General features: G+C 39.5%; 1 protein-coding gene across 3 annotated transcripts in view; it reads right to left on the bottom strand.

Annotated features, from left to right (window-relative positions):
- The window catches only part of sez6b (seizure related 6 homolog b), a 109,721-nt gene that overhangs the window by 49,967 nt on the left and 35,379 nt on the right, over positions 1 to 24,375 (bottom strand). For all 3 annotated transcript variants that reach the window (XM_008308659.3, XM_008308660.3, XM_008308661.3), the window contains exons 2-3: positions 13,754 to 14,287; positions 10,734 to 10,867 (exon numbers count right to left, since the gene is read on the bottom strand). In XM_008308659.3, the coding sequence (XP_008306881.1) occupies positions 10,734 to 10,867; positions 13,754 to 14,287 (668 nt within the window). The remainder of the gene's footprint in view (positions 1 to 10,733; positions 10,868 to 13,753; positions 14,288 to 24,375) is intronic.

Here is a 24,375-nt window from a genome sequence, read left to right as displayed (position 1 = left end):
GTCTCAACAAGTGCAGTGTTTACATAGCAATTCATTGTCTCTGTAAAAACAGTCAGATGTTGTGGAATTTCCGATGCAACGTACAACAATAAGAAAAGAAGGAAAAAATCCATAACATTTCATTTCCATGTCCACGGCTCTTTAACATGGACAGGATCAGTGTAGAGAAATGTGTTTCTTTGCCTTAACAGCCAGAAAATATATAGTGCTGCAGCAACACAACTGAACATGTTAAGATATGAATGGCAATTAGTAATAATAAAACACACAGACGCAGCCCCTAAAGCGAAACGATTTACTGATTTGCGATGTTGCCAAATTAGCTCTGGTTAATGTAACACCATGACTCATGTTTTGATCTTTTATTCTCCTTAATTTTCTCTGCATAACTGGAGTAATATTACTGATTTTTTTTTTCTGTATGAGGGAAATGTTTTTTTTATTTCTAAAAACTCATCACAGAAGTTTCCCAGCGTATTAACTATGAAGGACAAATATTATAGAATAAAAAGTCATAAACCACAATGCACTTTTTGAAAAATGTGCCTTGCATATTGACGCACACATTATTACAGAGGTGAAGAATTCACATTAGCAGAGGAATTGCCATCCTTCAGTGATGTGAGAAAATGAGAAACGCTGGCAACGTGTGGACGTTGAAACGTAAATATTCATAGAGTGTTCCCTGTGAAGCCCGCTGGGCTGCTGCCACCCACTGTATCCTTTCCTCTGGTCAATGAGATCTTGACAGACCGCTGCAATCTAATCAACTCTTCCACTGTTTTTAATCCCGCTACCCAATCTACTGCCTGCTCCAATTTCCTCCCCTCTGAAAGGCAATCACAAAGTGTAGGGCATTTTAATAGCCATTTGGCAGAGAGCATTTGAAGGCACCAAGAGCTCTGTACAAGGATCTTTCATTAGATTGTCATATTTGAGTGATGTGAAACACTCTGAATGGCACAGGCACAAGGGCAGGGGAGGGACAATGGAGTGGACGGGGGAGTGCTGACCTTGATCTTGTGTTATTTCAGCAAATCTCTGCACTTCACATTATCTACACGCAAGATCGGCAGCAAGAAGAAAGCAGTGATTTCCAACAATGGGGTCTTTTGTTTAGAACCTTGATAGCTGATCGTTAAGAGAGCATTGTGTAGAATTCAACAGCCACTGAGGAGTGATGTAAATATCCCTCATCTTGACAATTATGTCCCAGCCGTTGGAAAACGTTGAATTGAAATGAAGTCCATAAACACAGAATGTACCGACTGAGCCAACACTGGTCGGAATGTAAAGATAAACAAATATGGCAGATGTGTCAGTGTAGATTTACAAACGTAAGCAATATATATATATATATGTATAGGTTATATTTTATTTTCAGGGTTGATGGAGAAGCTGCAGCCAATCACCAGTTACCCCCTGGGATCAAACGGGTGACCTTCTTGCTGTAAAGCACAGATGCTAACCCTCTTTTCCACCATTTGCACACAATCTTTAATTGTTATTAAAATCATGATTATGATATTTGATATTTATGCAATTAACTGTCCAGCACAAATTTGACCTTTCCGTATCCTGAGATTAAGGGCCGTGAAAAACGACGACTAATGACAGATCATCGTCACGTTAAAGTTGACATTGAGGGTTGACAGAAATCGAGTCCCCGTCGACGGCGAGGGCTTTTCTTCGCCGTCCTTGTCTTTCTTACTTTCCCAGCTCACTGCATGTAGGTCAATCACTGCCGCTGAGGGTTGTCATTTAACATGAATGTGTAATAGTTTGAAGAAGATTAGGATTAGAGCCAAATGATATCGAAGGAGAAAAAATAATCAGGCGCTGGCAAGCCACTAATGGCTTTCAATGACTTAACAGCTTTCCTTTTCACAACTGGATGCTCTGCTGTACACACAGCAGCAGAATAAATGAGGAAATTAAGGGTGCTCTTTACACTTCTGTGCAAAGTTTAGCCTGTGGCTACAGTCTTGTGAATTCGTGCTCCTTATATATATATATATATATATATATATGTATATATATATATATATAATTTTTTTTTCAGGGTAACCATGGTAGTTAACTCTTTAAAAGAAACACCAGTCAACCTTTCCTCTTCTGTCAGTGCACAGTAATGAACGAGCCAAAGGGTAAAGCAACACATATTTATGGTAATGAAGCCTTCTCATAATGGTATGTGGTGTATTGAGTTGGTGTGCAGCCCAGGTCGAATTAATTATCCTATCCTTCAGGTGTCCTTTACACGCATGTTATCTCATGTCTTGTTTCTCTGCACCGCTGTCCTTAAGCATGTGGTAGATGATTAGTTCAGGTGACAACACAATGAACCCGCGGGCCTTTCATGCAGTCACGGTTCAGAGGTTTTACAGCAACAGAATCCAACCTCAGCTATTTAAAAAAACATTACAAAGGCTCATTATTGAGGACTAAGCAGGGAAGCATGACGTGGGAGAAAACTCGCTTTTCCTTTTGAGCACCCGAAAGGGCCTGGAAGCAATGCGGCAGCTGCTTCCACAGGATGTGAATGTTACCTATTCCTCTTTGAAACTGTCTCTGCATTGACAAATGTGCCCCAATCAATCTCTGCCATCAAGCCAGACAGGGACTGAAGATAGAACTGTGCTGTATTGAACTGAGGTGGAGTCTGGCTCAGCTAAAGCAGTTGAGGCTATCGATCCGCCAGTCAATACGCTGCACTCTGCATGGCCAAACCTTTGCTGACTGTTGTTTGTATCTGTTTCGAGCCCTCTTCAGGGAGATTGGTATTGGGCCTGGGTTTTTCATCTTTGTGTGATCCGCCGGGACTCATGCTTGGACTGTGCACGCCGGAAAGATTCTCATTACAGAGGGGGGACCGTCAGAGTAATCACAACACAGTGTCACGTCTGCAGGCTGTATCAATACTGAAACCAATTGACCCGTGGACACATTTTAAACATACACATATTTAAAAGTGGCTCCGCAGGGAATACAGTGAGGCTGCTATAATTAAGGTTGACTGAATATACCGTACAGGTGCATGTAATCCCAAAAGCCTTTCCACAAGAAGAAGCACTTCCTTTAAAGAACACAGCAATCGAATTCCATTGGTAATTTGGAATTGACATTACCACACATACACATACATCTTGCACTACAACTAGCCACTGCTCTACTTAGCCTAGAAGTTGACACACTGAATCATCCACAATGCCTAAGATGAAACTTCAGCACTGTGCTACTGAGGTAGATCACTTGTCAAAATGTCATAATACAAAAATGAAAAAAAAAAATACAATATGCATTTTTTTTGTATTCTGTTACTAAGAAAACAACTTGAGTTTATGAGATACACAAGACCATTTCAGTTGTTGGTGGTATTGTGCATAGGCCCACCAATTTGTGATTCATGTATCGTGAGTTGAGGGTATCGTTACACCGCTGATACCAACCCTGTAAAATCAAACAAAGTCTAAACACTGTGAGAACATCTCGCTCTGTTGCCCATCGATGGAGTTCATTCATAGTTCACACTTCAGCCTTCTTTGCATGTAGAGACATTTAAAAAAACAAAACCCAGTTTGTATGAACCGAGGCTCTACAGATAGATACTGCTGTCTGCAAATTATACAGCACGTGTCAAAACTGTCTCTGTTCCCTCAGTTATCTCTCATCTCCAGCACTCGTTCAGGGACATGGATCTCTCTGTCTCTGAGGAGAGTAAATCTATAGAATCATTTCGAAAACCACGGCACTTTGTCCAATCAAGAGACACCGTTCCAAGGATTTTCTCCTCTGCTCACAAAGATGTTTGTCAGTGAAGAAAAAAAAACACCACTACCTTCTTCTTTCACCTAACATGCTAATTATGGGATGTAAGAAAAGGGTAAGAGAAAGTGTCATTCACTTCATATGAAAGACCGCAGCTGGAGTGAAATACAAGAGTTCAGAGAATGAAAAGAACTTAGTCACAGACCAGTTTTGAAAAAGTGGCCAAACACTTTCCAAAGACTTACTGGAATGTCTGCTCAATGCTACAAGTAAGTCCTAACATTGAACCAAATAGACCTAAAGGAAGTGAAATAAGACAACTGCCCCTGCTGATCATAGAAGTCCACTGTGGTTTATAGATTAAAAAATAACATGGCCGCCAGCTGCCTTGCAGCAGCATACGTTAGGTGCACAAGAAGTGACATCTGTGGTGTCTGTACTTCGCAACAAAGCAACTCATGTCCGTGTTGGGTAAAATATTATGCATCTAATTATCAACGTGAAGAGAACATCAATGAAAGAGAGGTTTTATGTTAATTATTCAATTTATCCGAAACAGCAAATATGCTCCTAAATGCAAATAAAAATATCATAAAATAAAATGCACTGAAACAGATTTGACTTCATGGCAATTATCTTCAAGGATCGTCCAATCAGAATTCCTCCTCAAACTTCTAATACACTTTGGGCTGAATATGTTGTTAACTTAAGGTGTTGGATGCTGATTGGATAAATGTGGCAAAAATATTCCCGTCCGTGTCATAATAAATGGACGGGCAGGTGTAAAAGCCGTGTTTCTTCATGACGAGTGGACAAACTGTATAGTGAGTGGAACTATTTTATTTAAAAAATGTTTTTTAATAAATGAGTTTTCCCTCTTCACCACAGCAACAGCGACAGAGTCAGGAGAGTCGGACTGTGAGGAGCAGCAGATGTTAAAGAGCGGGAACTGAAAATATAAAGGTGAACTGTGGCTGCAGTAGATTTTTTTTGCTATAAATATTTACTTCAAGGTTTGGTATTCCTGGAGCTGCTGTGTTGCTTTGTTGATTTGTCACATACATAAAAATACATTGGTACTGCTAATATATTGCAATGACATCATCACAGCAGAAATGACTTTGATGATTCAGTTCAGCATCTTCGATACCGAGGGGTCGTATTAAATTATAAGATGGGCATCGTGACCCTAAAACTCCTCTGCAGTTTTGAAAGGGGGAGCAGGCAGGTGAAGGAGAGGAGATTGAACTAAGCCCACCGGGGGTGGCCTCACTGCGGTGATGAACTCTTTTTTCTCTTTTGGCAATAGCACATTTCACCGATTTTGTGTGCAGTCCCAGATTAATGCACTGAGAGTTCTGCACATTGGCCCCTCAGGACCTGTGCTGTGAAAAGTTTCCCAGGTACTACAGTAGAACTGAATGGAATAGAGAATTACTTTTAGTGGCCATTGCATTTCATCAGACCGGCCATTCAGACTCTGTAAGGATGAGCAGGTTGCTATTGATGCACAATATATGCTCTAAGACACGCCGCTCTTTCTGAATGGGTTATAAAGTGAACTCTACTCTCTCTTCACAGCATGAATCGTTTTAATAATGTCAGAAAAATATTTTGAATTCCAGCTGTGGCTCAAGAGACTTTCAGATAAAGATAAATACAGAGAAAAAAATCTGTTTTTCACCAATAAACTAAGACTTTAAAAGTTCACTTCATTTCTGACTGTAATGATTTCAGACCTGATGTTAAATAAAGAGCCATTTTACACAAAAAGTCTAATTTTACTTTCAACACAATCTGTTAAAAGTGTCACACACATGATTGAGTTTAGGATGATTGCAGTTATGAAACCAAAGTTGAAGCTGGTCTGTTATAATAGAAGGTAATGCTGAATTAACACAAGGACACATGAACCATACTGGGATTCAGACAGTAATATCTCCAGCTGTTGGGACCTGACGCATCAAAGGGTGAAAAGTCTGGAGTTGTGTTTTTTTCTCGTCTCAGACCAAACAGCAACTATAATTGGCTCAATTATTATTTCTAAATATGAGTTCAATCTTTGCTCAGCTTGTGAGCTCATTCTGCGTAGCTTCCCTACAGTTTCAAAATGCATTTTCCCATAGGCATTCATTTCACAATAGAAGTCTCCAATTAGGAGATGAAAGGAAAGTTAGAGAAAAAAGAGGGCACCAAAATAAAGTCAGTGGTCACGCATGTACTCAAATTAATAAAGAGAGAAAAATATTTTTTTATGAAATAAAATTTAAATAAGACGAGTCAGTAGTCTCACACATTGATTATAATCTACCACCAACCAGCTCTTCCTCTGAAGCAGCAGATGCCTGATTATGATTTGTAAATATGTAGTTATATCTAGCGGTTCTCAAAGTGGGGTGTGGGGCACTTCTAAGGACTTAGAACAATTGCAGAGGGGCACAGCAAGCAATAAACTTTAATTTTACTATTTAATCTTATTTTCTGCTGTAGGAACATGTTATTAGAGAGCGCATGTTAACTCTTTATCTACATGTAGTGGTTTCATTTAGAACCAGTGTTCTGCTGCACTGCTCCGGCCTTGTTCGATTCTAGAAGATAGCACTGCTTCTTCAACCTCTCACCGTCACCCTCAGCTTCTCCGTCAAACCTGTCTCATCTTGTAATAAAAAGAAAACGGTCAAATGAGGTCTAAGTGCTTCAGCGGTGCTAATGAAACCTGCAGTCATTTAGAGATGGATTTTCTTTATGTACAAATAACACCAATTAGGCGCCATGGCAGAGTTCATAAACGCTCTGCACCACCTCTGAGGTCCACTGGACTCTTTAATGTATGGCTGACGTTATTTAAACTGCATATATCCAGGGAGGAAGCGCTTTCAATTTGGGTAATAGATGCTGAGAGACATTTTATCTAAGGAATACTTAAAGCCGTCTGCACAGACACACACACACAGAAAGAAATGGACAGATAATCCATGAGCAATTAATTAAGTGCCACAGCATCCGCACACTGGAGTCACTTTTAATAATGAGAGTAAACAGCAGATGAGTGAGTGCCGTGTATTTTTCATCCTCCTCGTTTATCTCCCTCTCTACTTTCTTTATCTTTTCTTCCCTGCTTGTTTTCTGTCTGCTCTTTATTCCTACATCATTGTCTCTAAATGTTTTCCTATTCTTTTAGTGTGTTTCTTTTCAACAGATTTTCTTTTTTTCTTGGAGCCCTTCCCGCTCACACTTCAGCCTCAGTCCTTAACATTTCCCTGCTGACTCTCAGCTCATCTCCATATAACCATGTCCAATCATTCAACATTTCCTGTGGGTTTCTAACTAGAAAAAGATGGGATCCCCTGGCCTAACATTTCCTGTGGGTTTCTTTTCAACTAGAAAAAGATGGGATCCCCTGGCCATGAGATCCACGGGATCTAAAGGCTAACAGTGTGCTAACCTGAAACCATTTCCATTCCATTAATTTACTTCCCATCAATGCAGACGTTGTCACAAACCACACTGCACCAGTATTAAAACCCATCAGCTCTGCCATCTGTCTACAAATCAGAATCTGGTCCACAAACCAGAATTGAGATGATTTTTATTAAGACACAGACGGGGCCCAGACTCACTCTCCTGTTTGTCTAATACGTTGATTGTAATCCAACCAGCTGCTAAAAATATTAAAAGTGAATTGAAAGTAGCTGACAACATTTGCAGTATTTTCACCATATTCACACCTTTTGGACGAACAACCCTTTGTGTGTGTTGACGACCGATGACTGACTGAACTTTGTCAGTAACTCCGTGGTCTAGATTCCACCTGGTGTTTACCACTCGACAATCTTTCGCTTCCTTTTTTTCCTTGCTTTGACTTTCCGCTCCACATTTGACAGGAAGCAGCTGAGAGACATCACTGACAATGATTTGGAGCCACATATTCATTTTTTATCCTAAATATATTGGGCCAGGCCTCTGGAGGTTCGGCAGCGTAATTGCCACTGTATATTTTATGAGCAGCAGCAGGAGGTGAAGCTCTTGGAGTTAATCATGTGAATGAGCAGGTTTTCAGGTGTAGACAAGGGCGCTACTTAAATCATCACATAAGCCTTCACCAAAAGGTCAGAAGCTCCAGAGCGACAGTAAATGCCTAAAAGTGGATGGAGTGGCTGTAATCTTCTGTAGCCACTGCTTTTGTCTTCAGGCCAAAGCGTTTGTGGAGGTGACCGTGCACACACGATGTACTCTCAAAGCAGCTGTAGCGTTAGGTCCTATTTATTTTTCCTTTTCTTTCCTTGTGTTATATCCTATCCCACTGTATGGTTGCATGTTTCTTTTTTTCTTCTACTCCTGCCTCCACCTCACTCTACCCCTTTCCTCTCTACTCTTCAGTCTGTCTGTACCTGAAAGCTCCATCGCTATCGTCCTTGATCGAACATCTTCACTATCTCTCCTCAACACACATCCAAACCATCTCAACCTCGACTCTCTGACTCCATCGTCAGGTCTCACCCAATAACAATATATTTTTCTCTCCCACCTCCAGCTCAGCCACCAGTCTTTATAAAAGACTCCAGTATCTAAGCCATAAATCATAGCAGGTCTCACTACTCTCTGATAAAATGTCCCTTTTAAATCTACTGCTGTCATTTTTATCGCTGTAAATCATCCATGATTCACTGCATTTGAAGTTACTTTGTTTGTTGTTACTTTGTTTGTATTTTTATGATGTCTTTTAGCTGGTATTATTTATTAGTTATTAGTTATTGTTTAATGTACTCTAGTTCTATGTCTGTTGTCATTGGTCCAACATAATTGATGTTGTCAAATGTAACCTAATCTATGAACGTTCAGATCTTCAGTGTAAATCTAGCTATGAGTCTCTGGCCACATGGTCCCAGAGGAACCTCGGCCATGATACCTTAGTAGTTACAATGAGCAGTTATCAAACCGGAATAGGCAGAAGAAAAAAGATATAATGGAACCAAACTCATGACACAGGCAGTGGTAAATGACAGGCATTAAGATAAAAAGCAGAGAGTTCAAATCTGCCAAAAGATTTGGAAAATCCAGCCCTGGAGCTGAAAGGCAGGAGTGCACAGAGCACTTTAGACTGGAGTCTGGCACCAGGCTGGTAGAAATGTGCCAATGTCAATACCATAGCAGGGGAGGTGGTGTAGAGGAAAAAGGTATGATAGAGAAATACACAAATATAAGAATTATTTGCTTCTTCTTTTGCTGATTGTCCTTGAGCCTCCACCTGGAGCGTTTTTTGACCCGGCCTTCATGTGTTGGCGTGACATCTGGAGATGGAGAGTAGTCTGCGTGGATCATACAGTGTTTGACATTTTGCCAGCTGAGGTTTTCTACATATTTCTCCATCTCCTAAATGCCAGCAGGACAGAAAACTGTCATGTGCCTTTAAATCAAAGTGGCTCCATCTCCATCTAAGGAATTGGTGGAGCGTTGATGAGGAAACCAGGTCAGACCATCCCTGTAGAGGACGTTTGAAGCTGTGTACAAGTACGTCAGAGCCCAACTACTTTTTGCCGACTTTCTCAGTTTGGATCGATGGTCAACTGGTGGTTTAAAGTATAAACATATATAAATATTCAGGCTGTCTAAATATTGATCTATCATTGTATGTCCACCATCTAGTCTAAATCAATAGAATTAAGGCACAGAGTGATTTAGTTTGTAAAAATTTGCCACTTAAATATCTTAATATAAAAATATATATTTTTATTAGTTTTGCAGGCTGTGTTGTTGAAGAATGTAAAGTTACTTCTCCCATGAATTTAATTTTAAAATAGCAAATTATTTATTTATAGTTACTACATCTATTACACCATCACATTTGGTGGGGGCTCGGATATGAATTATGAATTATTAACATTTTTTTAAATAGTTATACAGCATTTTGAACAAAAACATCTTGAGGACTGGGAAATGTGGGAAAACCTCACTGAAATTTATTGAGATAATTATAAATTATCCCTACTAACTACAGACTACATTCATTTTAACTATTGTTTTAAACTCAATTACAATTCTCAAATTGGCACTGTTGTAAATGAATCATTTACACAAATCAATTTCTGACATTGCTCACAGTAAGAGAGTGATTTAGATAAAAAAAAGACAAATATTGTTTTAAGAGATTAATCGTTGTTAACTGTGGACTTCCACTTCTCTGTCGTTACGCCGCCTTTCAGGGGATAAATAGTTGACAAACAGGATTGTTGGAATTTATCTGGACTTAGGAAATATCGTCCACATTTCTCCAATTTCTTTTGCTGTGAAGATGTGTCATTCAGACACATCCACTTACTCAAAAACATTTCTGTCTGGGTTTTCAGCAGTTGCTATGGTCACACAGCAGTACCACAGTGGCAGGGTCAAGGGTGTGTGTGTGTGTGTGTGTCCATAGTTGCCGTAAACATAGGCTTGCCAGACTCTGGTTCACCAACTTTTGATCACAGTAAAATCCTAATTTAGTCTAATAGGATATTAGATTTAAAAAAGGTTTTTCAAAAATGAATAGAAATCCACTCATTTGCTGTTACTCAGCTGTGTCCATTTTTGTAATTAAAATTCAGAAAAAATAAACTTTTTTGGTAGGACAACTTTTGATCACAGTAAAATACTATGCTAGTAATTCCTTAAAAATGGTTTTCAAAAGGTTTCATCAAAAAGTTGATGCCTTCTTCGACTGTACTGGCGTATTAAAAAATGAGTTAAATGTGAGTCAAGTACAACAAAGTGAAAACCCCAAAAAGTTGATGCCTTCTTCGACTGTACTGTATATTGTACCATAAACCTCAATAAATCACTTTTGTCAGTAAACTTGTCGGGGGGGAGGGGTGGGGGGGCATAAACCAATGCCAACATTGACTGTTAGTCACATTACGTTACAACAAGACATATCAACGTAAATCACCTTCTTATTTTCAAGCAGTCACTGGTTAATATCCTACCTGAACTTCCACTCCGTAGCCCATGTAAGCCGTGATGGTGTAGCTGCAGTCTACAGTGGAGAAGAAGGCGGCGCTGGACTGTGGGGGGGCCTCTATGTATCCTTCTGGACCAGTCAGGTTGAACTGGCAGGGAACTGCAGAGACAAAGGCAGGTTCTTCAAAAGAGATAAAAACCAAAACCCTCCTGTAGATACTGACGTTGACCTTGTTGTTTGTCAAACATCTTTGGTTGACTTTCAGTTCAAGTGGACTCTGTACAGTCTGTACACACTGTGAGTGTTAGACAAGTCAAATGTGGCACAGAAATTGAATTTCCCACATTCTCTCTGTGGAATACTTTGAACATATTTCGTCTTATGAAAAAAAAAAAAAAATCCGAGAACAAATGGCGTAAAACCAGAGATGGGATAGCTGCTTTAAAAACATCCTCATCACAAATTTCCAGTTAGCCGTCATTTCATGCTCCAGCAGGTACAGCAGACCTGTTTACCTCTGCATTGTTTTTCTTCCGTATACTGTATTTTGCAGGTTTTAAGTCATTACACATACTTTCAATCCATATTATCCCATAATCAATTTCAGATTCTTTCATGTTGTTTAAAAATGCTTATTTCCGAGAACATCACAGACTGATGACCAGAACGTTTGAAACCACCTCAAAGGGAGTGAGCAAATAAACCCCAGCAGAAACCTGGCAGATCTGGAGTCATGGTATCATGTGGTTATGATTTATTCATTTATTTAGAGAAAAAAAATATATAGTTTGAGAAAATGTATAAGGTACAACCTCAGAGGATATAGATCTTATACTGGAGATAACTGGATCTGATGTGAGACACCTCCAATAACTATAACTGGATCTGATGTGAGACACCTCCTGGGCTCTGTGAGGTAGTTCACTCCAGGGGTTGCTTGATAAATTCTAAGCCAATGTCTTGGAGTGAAGTCGGCAGCCTGTGGGACGGACCAGTGAGCTCCACAGCGTATTTGGAGGTATCCAGCGAAAAATGAAGTTAGAAGCCATGAGATGGCTGAGTGCTCTGCTTTCAGACACAGTGACTGGGTTCTGGTGGGGTTGCAGGACCTGGGTCTAAATACCAAGGTCTTGATCCAAGGATTACATATCAGTCCTAAACAGGACCAAGTGGCAAAGCAACAAGTATGGGCAATGTTTATGATAATAAACAAATAAAAATTATATTATATTATATTATATGGTTTAGTAGTTTTACAGGTTTGCTAAATGGAAGATGAACGCATGGATGGAAATTATGCATTATTTTTGTTAATGTATTTTATATTTTTAAAGATTTCACAAAATTTACATACAGTCCAGGCCTTTCTGATTTTCCTTTCTGATTTAAGACCTAAAAAAATGACACCATTAAGGATCAATACGTTGCCAGTTTGACCAATTGAAAAAAATTCATATGTCAAGGATTGTTAATACAGTAACTGTGAAGCAACTAGTTGAATCAATGTGTGGGGAAAAATGCATTGTAAAAAAAAAAAAAGCAGAAATCCTGGAATGCTGCAGTGACTCTTTTTTTAATTTGCACATTTCCTGCTTGATGGGAAACGCTGTAGAGTCTCCTGAGTCCCATTCCCTGGGATTAAACACTGGTTGGGATTGTACAAGGATGGATGAATCCGGCAGTGTGGGAAAGTGCAAGAGGGAAGTAGGATTTTATAGTCGCCATTAACTGATAGAGAATCAAGGAGAAATAGGAGGGATGAGATCTTGGCCGAGGCTTCATTTGGATTTAGCAGCAGTACTTTGACATGCAGTCACCCTGCACACAGATGAGCTGATTAATTAAACTACTCTCATCTCACTCTGCTAGCCTAATCCATGCAGCAAGAAATCACTGGCCAAGTGTTTCCCCACCCACTCTCTTCATCCCACGGTTATGCTGTGGTCTCTGTTTGGTCCTCTTGATTAAGGTATACTGATGCAGCCTCGCACTTGTAATTTATTTCATCCCCTTGGCTGTGCAGCGGTGAGAGATGCAAATAGATAAGTTATTAGTCAAGGGTGCGAAGACGGCAAAGGTGCACTCAAAACAGAAAAACATCATTTGATTAGGTCTCAGGAGAAGACCAGTACGCTGAGTGTTCATCAACTCTTTGATTTATAGCTTCAAAGAACTCCGAAGAATTGATATAAACAACGCTTATACAGAAAACAATCATGAGATTAAAATCGAAGGTTTTCAAAAGGCACGCTTTAAGACAGTGAAATAAGAAACAACATAAAAAATGATGACAATTTTAGTAAGATTTTCTGTGTGCGTAGTCAGCCTTACTGCTCAACTACAGCATGGATCAGACGCCTGTGTTTGTTTACACTGCTGCGGTTACATTATGGTCGAGTACAGCGAGATTTTCCAAGGTGTTCCACAATCACCTGTCAATCAAATCACACAATGTAAATATATGAGTGACGTGAATATATGAATACACCTGTACAATCTAATGTGTGTTGTGAGCCAAGTTGCATTAAATATTTTGATTTATTTTTCATCACTGCTTGACTATATATACCGAACGACATATTATTTTAAAGTAATTTTTTGAGGAGCAGGTGAAGATTTGTTATTAGTGGACATTTAAACAGAGAGAGCTCTGTCGCATAACCTTTTAGGGTATGTTGTATATTTTAAAGTACATTTTTGAGGAGCAGATGAAGATGAGTAGACTTTGTTATCCAACACTAACAGGTTGTATGGGACATCCCTGTCATTACAAGAATAATATATATATATATATACAGTATGTTTTCTTTCACAGAACAAAACATTTTACATTATTGGCACTAATGAAACCAAAAGTAATATATTGATGCCTGGATGTAGATTCCTAAAGACTTCAAATTGACCAACATGAGTGTTTGTGTTTGTGTCTGCTGTATGTTCTCCTACATGACCAGGTGTCGCTCTACCTGTCAGATCAAGTATTTTTGTAACGTTTCACGCCGTCTGTGATGTCATAGTTACAGTAACATCAATCAAGCACCTTACCTGGACTCTGCATGGTAGTGATGATGGCGGCGGTCGTCGTCTCACTGCCTGGCCTCACATTGAGCTTCAGCCCAGCTGAGTCTGGCATTTCTGTATCCTTCTCTTTTGTAATAAAGCGGCCAATAGCACCACCATCAGGATCCCTCGGAAGCATTTTCGAGGCGGGAACAGCGGTGTTGAAATGAGACGATAATGAATGTGTGTCAGGGTTTGGTGTGATGCTCGAATCTTCATCCATCTGATCTGGAGGCATTCTATGAGCATTATCCAGTGAAGTCCCTGAAAGCAGAGTGGCTGAAGTGGGGTGAGTGGATCCACCACTGTCTTCATAGCTTGGTTGGCCATTAAGCCCCAGTGATGGTGTGTAGTAGGGTGGGTTTCTGTACAGAGGGTGGTGGTTTATGATTGGAAGAGGGGGTGCGGTGGTGACAGCTGGTGCTCTTCTCTCTGTGTCCTGGGTGGTGGAGTACAAGCTGGCCTTGTCCTTTGAAGAGCCTCCCATCGTGATGGACTGAACATCCTCGGAGACAGAGGCTGCAGAAATGAAAGGATATTTGGTCAGTTCTGATTCACAACATAAATCAGATAATTCTCTTGTATCAGGAGGCACAGAGATTTCTGGATTTTCTCGTAATCCAGTTCTCTTCCCCACACCCCCCACCACCCCTCGGAAAACCATCTAACACTTTGAGAAACCCATTTGCAACTTCAAATGAATGTGAACAGCACTAGACCAAGCGATCAGTAGGTTGGATTTCTGTCAAAAAACAGATATTTTAGGATGTGTGTAAAAAAGGTCAAGTAAAAGTAATACATAATTTTATACAAGCCAGATCAACCAAGTTAGTCAGGAGGGTAGATGTTAAAAATATCTGCTGTATTCTACATTATTTTTTTCACCTATTGCACAATAAATGTCTTCAACAGATTTGAACGTTACTATTTAGAAATTATCCCAAGCAGATCGTTACAGAACGTTACTATTTAGAAATTATCCCAAGACTCATTTACAGGCAAAGAGAAAGAACTCCATGTACAGAGTTTCACCCTTTGAGAATTATTAATAGGTACATATTCAGGTGCTATAGAGTTTCACCCTTTGAGAAGTATTAATAGGTACATATTCAGGTGCTATTGAATAGGATTCAGTGGCACAAGACAGATGGATGGATGGATGGATAAGATTCAGCGGCACAAGACAGATGGATGGATGGATGAATGGATGGATGGATGGATCTATAGATAGCTAGATAGATAGATAGATAGATAGATAGATAGATAGATAGATAGATAGAATTACCATTTATCTGCTACAGTTTAAAACGGTTGTGGACCTTCACTTTTTGAAAAATATCAACTAAGTATCTATTTATCGACGTTGGCCTTGCAACTGTAATGCACAATGCTGCAATAACGGTGAAAAGCACACAAAAAGGCTACAGCATGTCGGTCATAGATTTCAGTCACACTGAACATAAAGCTAAGACATCCCCCACCCTGTTTCTGGGCCGTGACAGGAGATTCATTCACTCCATGAAACAAACTCATTCCGTCAGTCGAAGCCAAATTTTATACACATATTTCCTTGTAAATGCTTCTTTATGGGGAGCAGTACATTAGCGCTGCTGCGCCACCGTGTCAACTTGGAGACTGAGAACTCTGCTACGAAACCAAAGGGTTTAGTCCGAAATGTTCTCATAAATTGCTCACACGAGTGGTTTCTTCCCACCCAATCCTCTTCATAAAAAGACTTAATATTCATTCCTGAGGAGATTTGACGAGCTGCTATAATTCTCCCGGTGTAATGATCAGCCCTCGCCTCCCGAGTGCACCTGTGAGATCTAATCTGAGCCCTCTTCAGGAGGCTATCATCCGCCGAGGGAAGTCTTATGTTTCTTTAACAATGCTTCATTTCCACCATAATGGCTCCCGCTCTCTGTCGGCTAATAGCTATCAGCTTCAAACAATCAGGGTTTATTGTGGTTTTGCCACTTGCACCCAGCACTGCGATTTTCAAACACACGCACCCACCAAACTGCTCACACACAAACACACAAACTGACACTTCTGTTCACCTATTAACACACATTGTCCTGTGATGGTAACAGATATCAGTTACAGTACAAATATGTGCAGTAGCAGGAAAACTAAATCATCTATAAGTTGTGAAAGCCAATAGCGTGCTAGTAAAAGTGCATATTTCTTTTCATATATATATTATATATGTATATATACATAAATATACATAAATATAGATAAATATATATATATACATATATATATACATACATAGGATGGTGGATGCTTCAATCCACCATTATCAAGAGAGAAGAGAACAGTGGTGGGTGTGAAGCAGCAGCAGCTCCCACTGTACCACCGTGTCACGGACTTTTTCTTTTACTCCAGTGTTCTCAGTGCACCTTTAATCGCAGTGGTTCTAACATTTAGCCGCTTATTTCTTGATAAAACCTTAATGAGAATTTTCATGTTGAGTACAAGGTGGTGTTCAAGTCTCGGCCCATTTAAAACTATCGTCACAGTTCCTGTTTTGTGGTTTTTTTTGTTCTTTTTTTATTTTTCTTTATTCACTCTTTACTGCAACAGCAGTTTCCTGGCATTGAGATGCAGTAAGTGAAAGAGGGTGAACCACAGGGCAAAACACTTCCAGGGACTCTTTGATGTTCTCTCTTTGAGTGTCAAAAAGCTGAAACAAAATTTCAGCCTGGACTCAAACAAACCACAAATCCAATAAAAATCTCACACATCTTCACACGAAGAGACACAAACACCAAAAATACTAAATCTGCTATTAAAAAAAAAAAAAAAGACTTTCTGGAGAATTTTCATCAGGCAGACGTCAATTTAACATCCTTCTGACTGAACAAGATCCCACATCTACTGCATAGTGCATAAAGGTGCAAGTATATTCTAGGAGGAGAAAAAAAAACCTCATGAATCTCGACGTCCTCTTTGCATACATATAAATATTTCAGCAACCAACATCAATGCACAGGGGAAGAGTGAGTCTTCCTCCCCCAGAATATGCACTTTTATCTGTCTCCGGAGTGAATGAATGAAACACTTATTCAGGCTCTGTATGGTTAAGGAGCTGCTAGATCAAGCAGTTGTCTTGCTGTGAATGAACTACAAACAGACATGAAAGGCAGCCTTTCCATGCCTTCTAATGGGATCCATTCAATTTCAAAATCTGCAGGCAGATTGACTGATCACTCGGTGCGTGCAGCACAACAGAGGACACCGAGGCACTGATACCAGCATCTGCAGTGAGGAGGGCTCAAGAGCGTCTGTGCCGTGTTGTCGTCTTAATATTAATACAGAGAGTCGTCATGTGGTGATTTCCACTGTGTGGTAATAAAACGAGGAGAACACTGAAATATGGATTTGACAGATAGAGGAAAACTAAAGTCAGGGTGTGTCGGTGTGACTTTATTGACCCAGAGTGCTGTGAAAAAAGACCAAGACCAACAAAACAACTACTGTTCACAGCTGTACTGTAAGTTGTTCAAAAGCTCAGGGTTTCCCACTGATTTCCAGAGTCAAAGGTCGTACAAATTGAGCAGCAGTTTCCAGCACGAGCCTTACAGCAATATATTTTGTAAATGTGACAGACCTTAACTCGTAGTGAGTGATTGGGCTTAAGAGTCAATGCACAGCCTGACTCACATACTTATAATCAAAAACTTGCCAAATCAGCGACTTTGTACTCAGCAGCTGTGCAGTGGTTAGCCAGCGTTTTGTTTTCCTACTGCAGTTCAGCATCTCATCGTCATTAGAGGGAGTTTATTTAAATAGGTCAACAATATCTGCATCAACATCACCCTGTCACCCACAGAGCTGCACCACATGACACAACACTGGCTTCTTTGGCATTGCATATTCATGAATACTTGTCCAAAAGAAGTAGTCGTTATCATCAGAGTAGACAAATGAATATTTTGAATTCTTTTCCATTACTTCAAAGTCTAATAATTATTTTGTGGCATTCATCAGTAAAACATCAAGTGCAGGCTAACTTCCTGAAAAGACTTGTTTTTCTTGGGGAGGTTTGGGGAGTGCACCTTTTAAACTCGGTCCAAATACAGATGTGTCATTCTCACCCCCACCTCTGGTGGGCAGGGCTGTTTCAGAATGGGCACCTAACGTAATGATGGCACAAAATCACCAGGATCACTCCAGCTGTGGATGAAGAGACAAGCCAAGAGTGATTCATCTTCTCTGCATCCAAACCCATTAGCGGTGTAGCAGCTGATTAAGAATGTGTCTTATTTAACCTTTTCAGTCTCACTTCGTCTCTGTCCAAACTTTTTTGGCGGATTCTAAATTGCTCATGATTGACAAAATGGTTCTTGTCAGTTTAAAGACAAAAAGCTGTTTTTCTTCTTCTTCTTCTTCTTTTTAACTGATGAAAATGAATTAGAATAAGTATTGTTATTGGAAAAAAAAATTTTCAGAAAATCTTTCACCCTCAATGGAGATGATGTTTGTATTTGAGAACAACAGCGTCAGGTCTTTGCAGCGCAGTACATAGTAGTTCAGTATTGAAGTAAATATACTCCATTTACTACTTGTAATTGCAACTATTACGAAATAGCTTTGACAACAATTACAGCTACTCCTGTACACAAGTCCTTTACTTCTGCTTTTACTACCGTCCCAGTATTACTATTCAGCTGCTGTAATGTGATGTTGAAGCCTTATGGCAAAATAAATGAAGCATAATAGAGGTTAAACCTGCTTTGTAATAATGGTGTATTAACTGGGATCGTAGCTGGTACGACAGCAGAGTTTCATAGAGATCTTTAAACCAGTGTCGCTCGGCATTGTTTCAGTGCCTGCAGTTTTTTTTTTGTTGCCACTTAAATCTGTTAAAACTCTCCTTTCCACTTTGACACCTCTGTAAAAGGTCACTCTCTCATTGCCATAATGAGCAGCGACAAGGACGAGGCAGAGTGGATCAATACGCGGCTCCAGTTCATATCAGTGCAGATGCATTGATCTGTGGCTTAGAGGGAAGACGTTAGATGCTCTGTGCTGAGAGAGAGAGAGAGAGAGATGGAGAGAGAGATGTTCAGGCCTGGGTTGTTTTTTTTTTTTTTTTTTCCAGTAGCAGATAAGAGGAGCGGTGGCATATGTGAACCAATATCTGCAATGCATCCAGTCAAATACAGCCTGCAGTCAAGAACCGAAGTGTGAGGCTCAGGGACTGTACATGCATTCATATGTCTTTGCTCCCAGGCGTAACACTGCGTGATGACATTATTGGAAGAAGCAATGAAATCAAATGTGGAATGTGATTTTGCACAGTGAAAATAATTGCATCAGTCCATATGTAACATTACTCATACTTGTGAAAATATTTTCCTTCTTCAAATTTAATTTGTGCCATTTCATGTTTTATTGGTTTTCCACTAATGAGAACTTTGGATAAAATAAAAAATGTGAGAATGTGGCTCCAGTAAAAGAGTCTTAAATGACTTGCAGAGAAAACATTATGGAGGCTTTGATTCAATGCAGTGTAAAGTAAATATAACTGTATTTAAACACATATAATATTAGGTATGTACATATATCTGAGGGAATAAAAGAATGGTGTAGAAGGAGGTTCAAACTCCATTTTTAAAGGTTGATCATTAATTTTTCTTTTTTTTTAAGTATGTCATGGACAACAGTTAATAATGTTACTATTATCATCTGGACAAATTAGGAGAAAAAGTAGCAAAGAATTTAATTTGACTATCTTTAGTTACAACAACCTTCATCATCCTGCAAATTGGTAGCAGTTTTAGCTCTTAGCCTTACACACAGATTTAACTGTTGACTTCCTACAGTTTTTTTTTTTACAAATGTGTTTACTGCCACAGGTCACAGGCCTACATCTGCTGGTGTGCTAGGCTAAAACAGTCAGTAATGCAAGTCAAAATGGTTCACCAGGCTCCAGTAGAGTCTACATCGAAAAGGAAAACTTTGAGAAAATTACCTGTTATTTTGTCCCTCTCCTGCCTTTAGGAGATAGAAATAAATTAATGAGAAAAAATCCACCAAATAGATTTTATTTTAATGCATAAAATATTGGTTTTGTAACTGTAGAATTGCAGGTTAGAAATCCTGGCCCCAGTTTTTCTGTAAGTGATGAAGGATTACTGAAGAGAAATGACGAAAAATAAATCAATAAATAATAATTATTCCACTAATGAATTTTGAGTTTAAAATGAGTCTATTATTTCACCCTGTTGTGACATAGACAGTTAAAGCAACACAGACAGAATAGTTTGTCTTTTTTTGTATTTCTGTAAAGGTTTGCAAGCAGAGTATCAGTCGGTCTGAAACACAGAAATCTCTGCGACAAACTGTCGGCACCTCATTTGAAAAGTGTGTTCATTTTTGGCAGCGACATCGCTTCCCCCCTGACATGCTAAAGTGCCTTTCTTCTCTCTCCATTACACAATTCCTCTATTTTGTCTACACGCCTATTTCGTCACAACCCTTGAGCTACAGATTAGCAATGCCAGCTCTTTGTGAAGCTACAAAAGCCCCGGCAATTAAAGCTTCTCCTTATGCCTAACAAGCTCTAATCCAGACATGCTTTTATTGCATTTGATTTTGCCTGCTGCCTGTGCCAAAACTGCTGGGAGACTGGGGCGGTATTCTTGGTTTAAGAGTAGTAATCACTAAAGATTCAGACACAGGTCTGGAAGCTGTCACTATTGCAGTTACAGATGTCAAACACATTTGTTGTTTAGAAAGAAAAAACCTCAGAATCCTCAGAATAAACTCTGGGTTCAGTTATCTGGAAAACAACCCCCAAATCTACTGTTTTTACCTGATTGTGAGGTGTAATGAGAGCAGAGTTCAAAATGAATTCATGTGACACAAAACCATTTGCTATGAAATTTAAATTCCTTAAAGTTGCCTTCCACCACTTCACAGAGTCATGTGACCTCTAACTTTGTTAGAGCCTCTGAAGTAAAACAGCCTTTTTTCCCCTTCCACTTTGGAACTTTTACTACTTTATAACACTATAACAATCTGCCTTGGTTGTCATTTTGTTGCTTGAGTGTATCTTTTAAGTAGAGACGCGGGAGCTGTTGTGTCAGATTTCACTACTTCTTATCTAAGATGGCAATTTAATTAAAACGGCCTAATTGTCTCCAATAGGAACGGCTGCCCCATTTATGAGAGCACATTAAATTGTGCTTAAGGCCACAGTATGTTAATGAGACGTGGTGACGCGGGAGAGTAGAGAAGCACAGGTGAGAATCTGATCACTGGCCGTGGTTATTGCTCATCAGGTCGTTCTGGGCTCTTTCTGCAGGGACCGGTCAAACTGTCTTCTTCAGAGCGGGCCTGTGGGCTTACAGCATGTAGGAACATCTCACTGCTCCAAGGCTGTGTGACCGTCATTTGTCAGATGTCGCTGCCCAACGCTTTATCGTGTAGCAGTAGATTAAACTGTCATTTTAGAATGTTCTGGTGTTACTGTGTACTTGATAAATTAGTGGACATGTTTTAAAGTTGTCAGCAGGGGTCAGAAAAGTTCAGACTTGGGCTGGAACTTTTGAGGTTAAAGATACGCTTTGAAATAGTGGTCGAACTAAAGCTGAAGTGAATGAAACCATTCGTTTTTCTGGTAAATAAAACCATTTATATAGAGCACAATAAAGTTGACATTACACCTGTCAGTGTCAGGGCCACAGTGTGATGAAGAATAAAATAAATGGAAAAATAGTGCAAAAAAAATTTGTAATGTTTAAAAAGAAACAAAAGAGAAAAAAGAAAATCTAACTTTTACTCTGTGCTGTCAACTCGCTCTAATATTTACTTTCAGTGGAATTGATTTTCGTGTCATTAAACTCATGCTGGAAGACGTAATGTGTTTTTAGTGATGTTTAAATAAATGGCGACCATTAACTGATTCATTGCAGTCTTATGGTGTTTTATTGCTTTGGCTTTATGGAGGTGTCACATTACTGCTTCGGGATTTATGTTTTAGTTTTCATTATTTATTTATTTATTTTTTAAAGATACGTTTGGTTCTTCTATTGACATGTGATGATTCCAGATTTTTTTTCTCCTAACATTTCCCCACATGCTTCTCGGACAGATGGGCATTCTGTTACCAACGTAAGCTCAAATACTTCACGGATACAAAAAAAAAAAAAGAATCTAGAAGGGCTGGAAAAGTACAAGCAAAGAAAAATAAAGCATGTAAACAAATTTAACATCTTGAAACAGATAAAAGGAAGCAAAGGCAGACAAGGAATATGTCGGAGGACAACAACACCGAGAGCAGAGAAAAATGAATGTATGGAGAGAATTAGGAAGGAGAGTCATTACTTAGGCAGCGTCGGGCGGCCCCCGAGCTAAATAATCATCGGCAGAATGCTGTAAATGTAGAGGAGGAGGCGGTGGTTGTATATAAATGAAATGCTGACAGGCTGCAATCCAATTAGATGAAGAAATATGAGGGGTGTTGAGATGTGGGACCTATCAGCGGCTGGCAGCTTTGGGGGAAGATCAAGCACTTCACCACCCTGGCTGCTTACCGCTGGCATGTGATTGATCACACACGCACACATTTGCTGATGACACACAAGCACACGTACACTCGCCGCGGCCCAGGGAGGACATGTTTTCAGGCATCTTAGCAGGTTAACGTATGCAAATGCATTTTAATACCCTCACTGAGGACAAGGCTAAAGTACACACATACACACACACACACACATATATATATATATATGCTGGAGTGGATGATTTAGACAGTCATCGTAGACCAAGAAAAAACATATACGTAAATTGAGAAAATCTAGGTATTTGAACTGACATCTTGTTTAATTGACAGTTTAATCCCATATTTGAGTTTTTTAACAGGTTTGAAGTTGACAGACTTTGACGGTGAGATAAATTTAAACCAACAATCGAGAGAATAAAGCATTTTCCACGTACATTCATTTATCGGTGCAGCTCTTTTTCTATCCATTTATCCATCCATCCTTCCATCCAAGTTCCATCTTCTACTTCCACACATCAGTAATTATGATTGGTTTACAAAAGCACTTTAAAATATGCGTTGGTGTGTATTCCAGTTCTGCAGTACACTAATTCAAAGTGAATACTTGTCAACACAATCAGAGCCATCACAGCCATTGCTTTTAAATTTAAAACCTAAAGGATTGTAATTCCTATTATTCCTACTGTTATTCAACAAAGGAAATCAAACTGCATTTAGCCGACGCTTTTATCCAGAGTGATTTACATGAGGAGGATTAGGTATATGGTTCCACTACTAAATTACTCTTCAAGTCTGTCGTGGATTTTGGTCACAGCTGCTATTTTACTCTTCAAGTCTGTTGTGGATTTTGGTCACAGCTGCTATTTTAGTTCTCTTACCAGAGAAGGCTCGTCAGATTATCGCCACATGGCCTTTGTCAGCCTCGGTAAACAGTACATGTCACTAACATGGTTTTTCAACTGTGGTACTTACAGTCATACAATCAGATGAAACGTCAGTTACAAGAAACTACATTGAGCTGCTGCGTCTGCCATGGCCTCAGAATAAAACGTGAAATAAACACACTGCAGGAAAGGCGAATACAAAGACGGGCGGACTGAGTGGAACAGAGAAATTGGACCAACAGCCTACCATGAGATAAATCCCACCAAGTTATTTCAAAGAAAGACAGAAAAGAATTTCCATTTGAGGATTCAACACCATAATCCCCCCTTCTTTCAGTCACAACCTCCATCTCCACCCTCTGGTCCATAGCATGATAGAGCTGCTGTCATTAATTCTGTAGAAAGGAGTGAAGATGAGAAAGGCAGCGGGTCCCAATCTTCACAGACATATACATGGAGCCTGGCCTCCTTTCATCTCCTCCAGACAAAAACACAAAGATACTATCTGCTATTCCTGAAACCCATTTCTCTGTACCATTAGGAGCAGAAATGGGGTCCGTCTGAGGACCTGTGTGCCCGCCGTCATCAAAGCACATATGTCACAGAGTGATTCCACCTGCATGGATGTGTTCTGCTCACGATCTGGTTGAAAACTAATGAGCGGCAACTGGATGCAGAGGTTCAGACAAACGGAACGGGCGATATTTTCAGTTCCGAGGAACACACGTTGTATGGCCGTGGCTATATTCTATTTAGGTGCAGTAGAATGTATTTAATCCATTCCTCCACATTCACACAGTTTCTGAAAATCCAGATGACAGACGATGGTCAAGTGGTTTGGTACTCATCCGGGTCCAAGGTCACATTCAACTGCAACAGTTTTCCAAGGTTTTTTCCTCTTTTATTTTTTTAACCAAATGCTTAATCATTTAAAAGGTGTTTGTTCAAGGTGACATAAATGAAATATTTAAGGTCATCAGTGTTAAATAGATGAGTATTAAACATTTTCATTTCAATTTGATTTCAAGAGTTTGAAATAATTGATTTGTTATCATTTGTTATTTTTTCTATGATTTGCCGATGTTAATGTCAGAACAGAGCCACGGTTTGAGTCACATCTGTCCTTCACACGCCTCACATCGATCACTGCGGTTTTAAAAATGTCTATTTCAGGTGTTCAAACACTGGTAGGTGTTTTGTACAAC

The sequence above is a fragment of the Cynoglossus semilaevis genome, chromosome 4 (genome assembly GCF_000523025.1).
Source record: "Cynoglossus semilaevis isolate Cse_v1.0 chromosome 4, Cse_v1.0, whole genome shotgun sequence".
Taxonomy (NCBI): domain Eukaryota; kingdom Metazoa; phylum Chordata; class Actinopteri; order Pleuronectiformes; family Cynoglossidae; genus Cynoglossus; species Cynoglossus semilaevis.
Note: the sequence above shows the minus strand (reverse complement) of the source record. Positions and strands in the feature narration are given on the sequence as shown.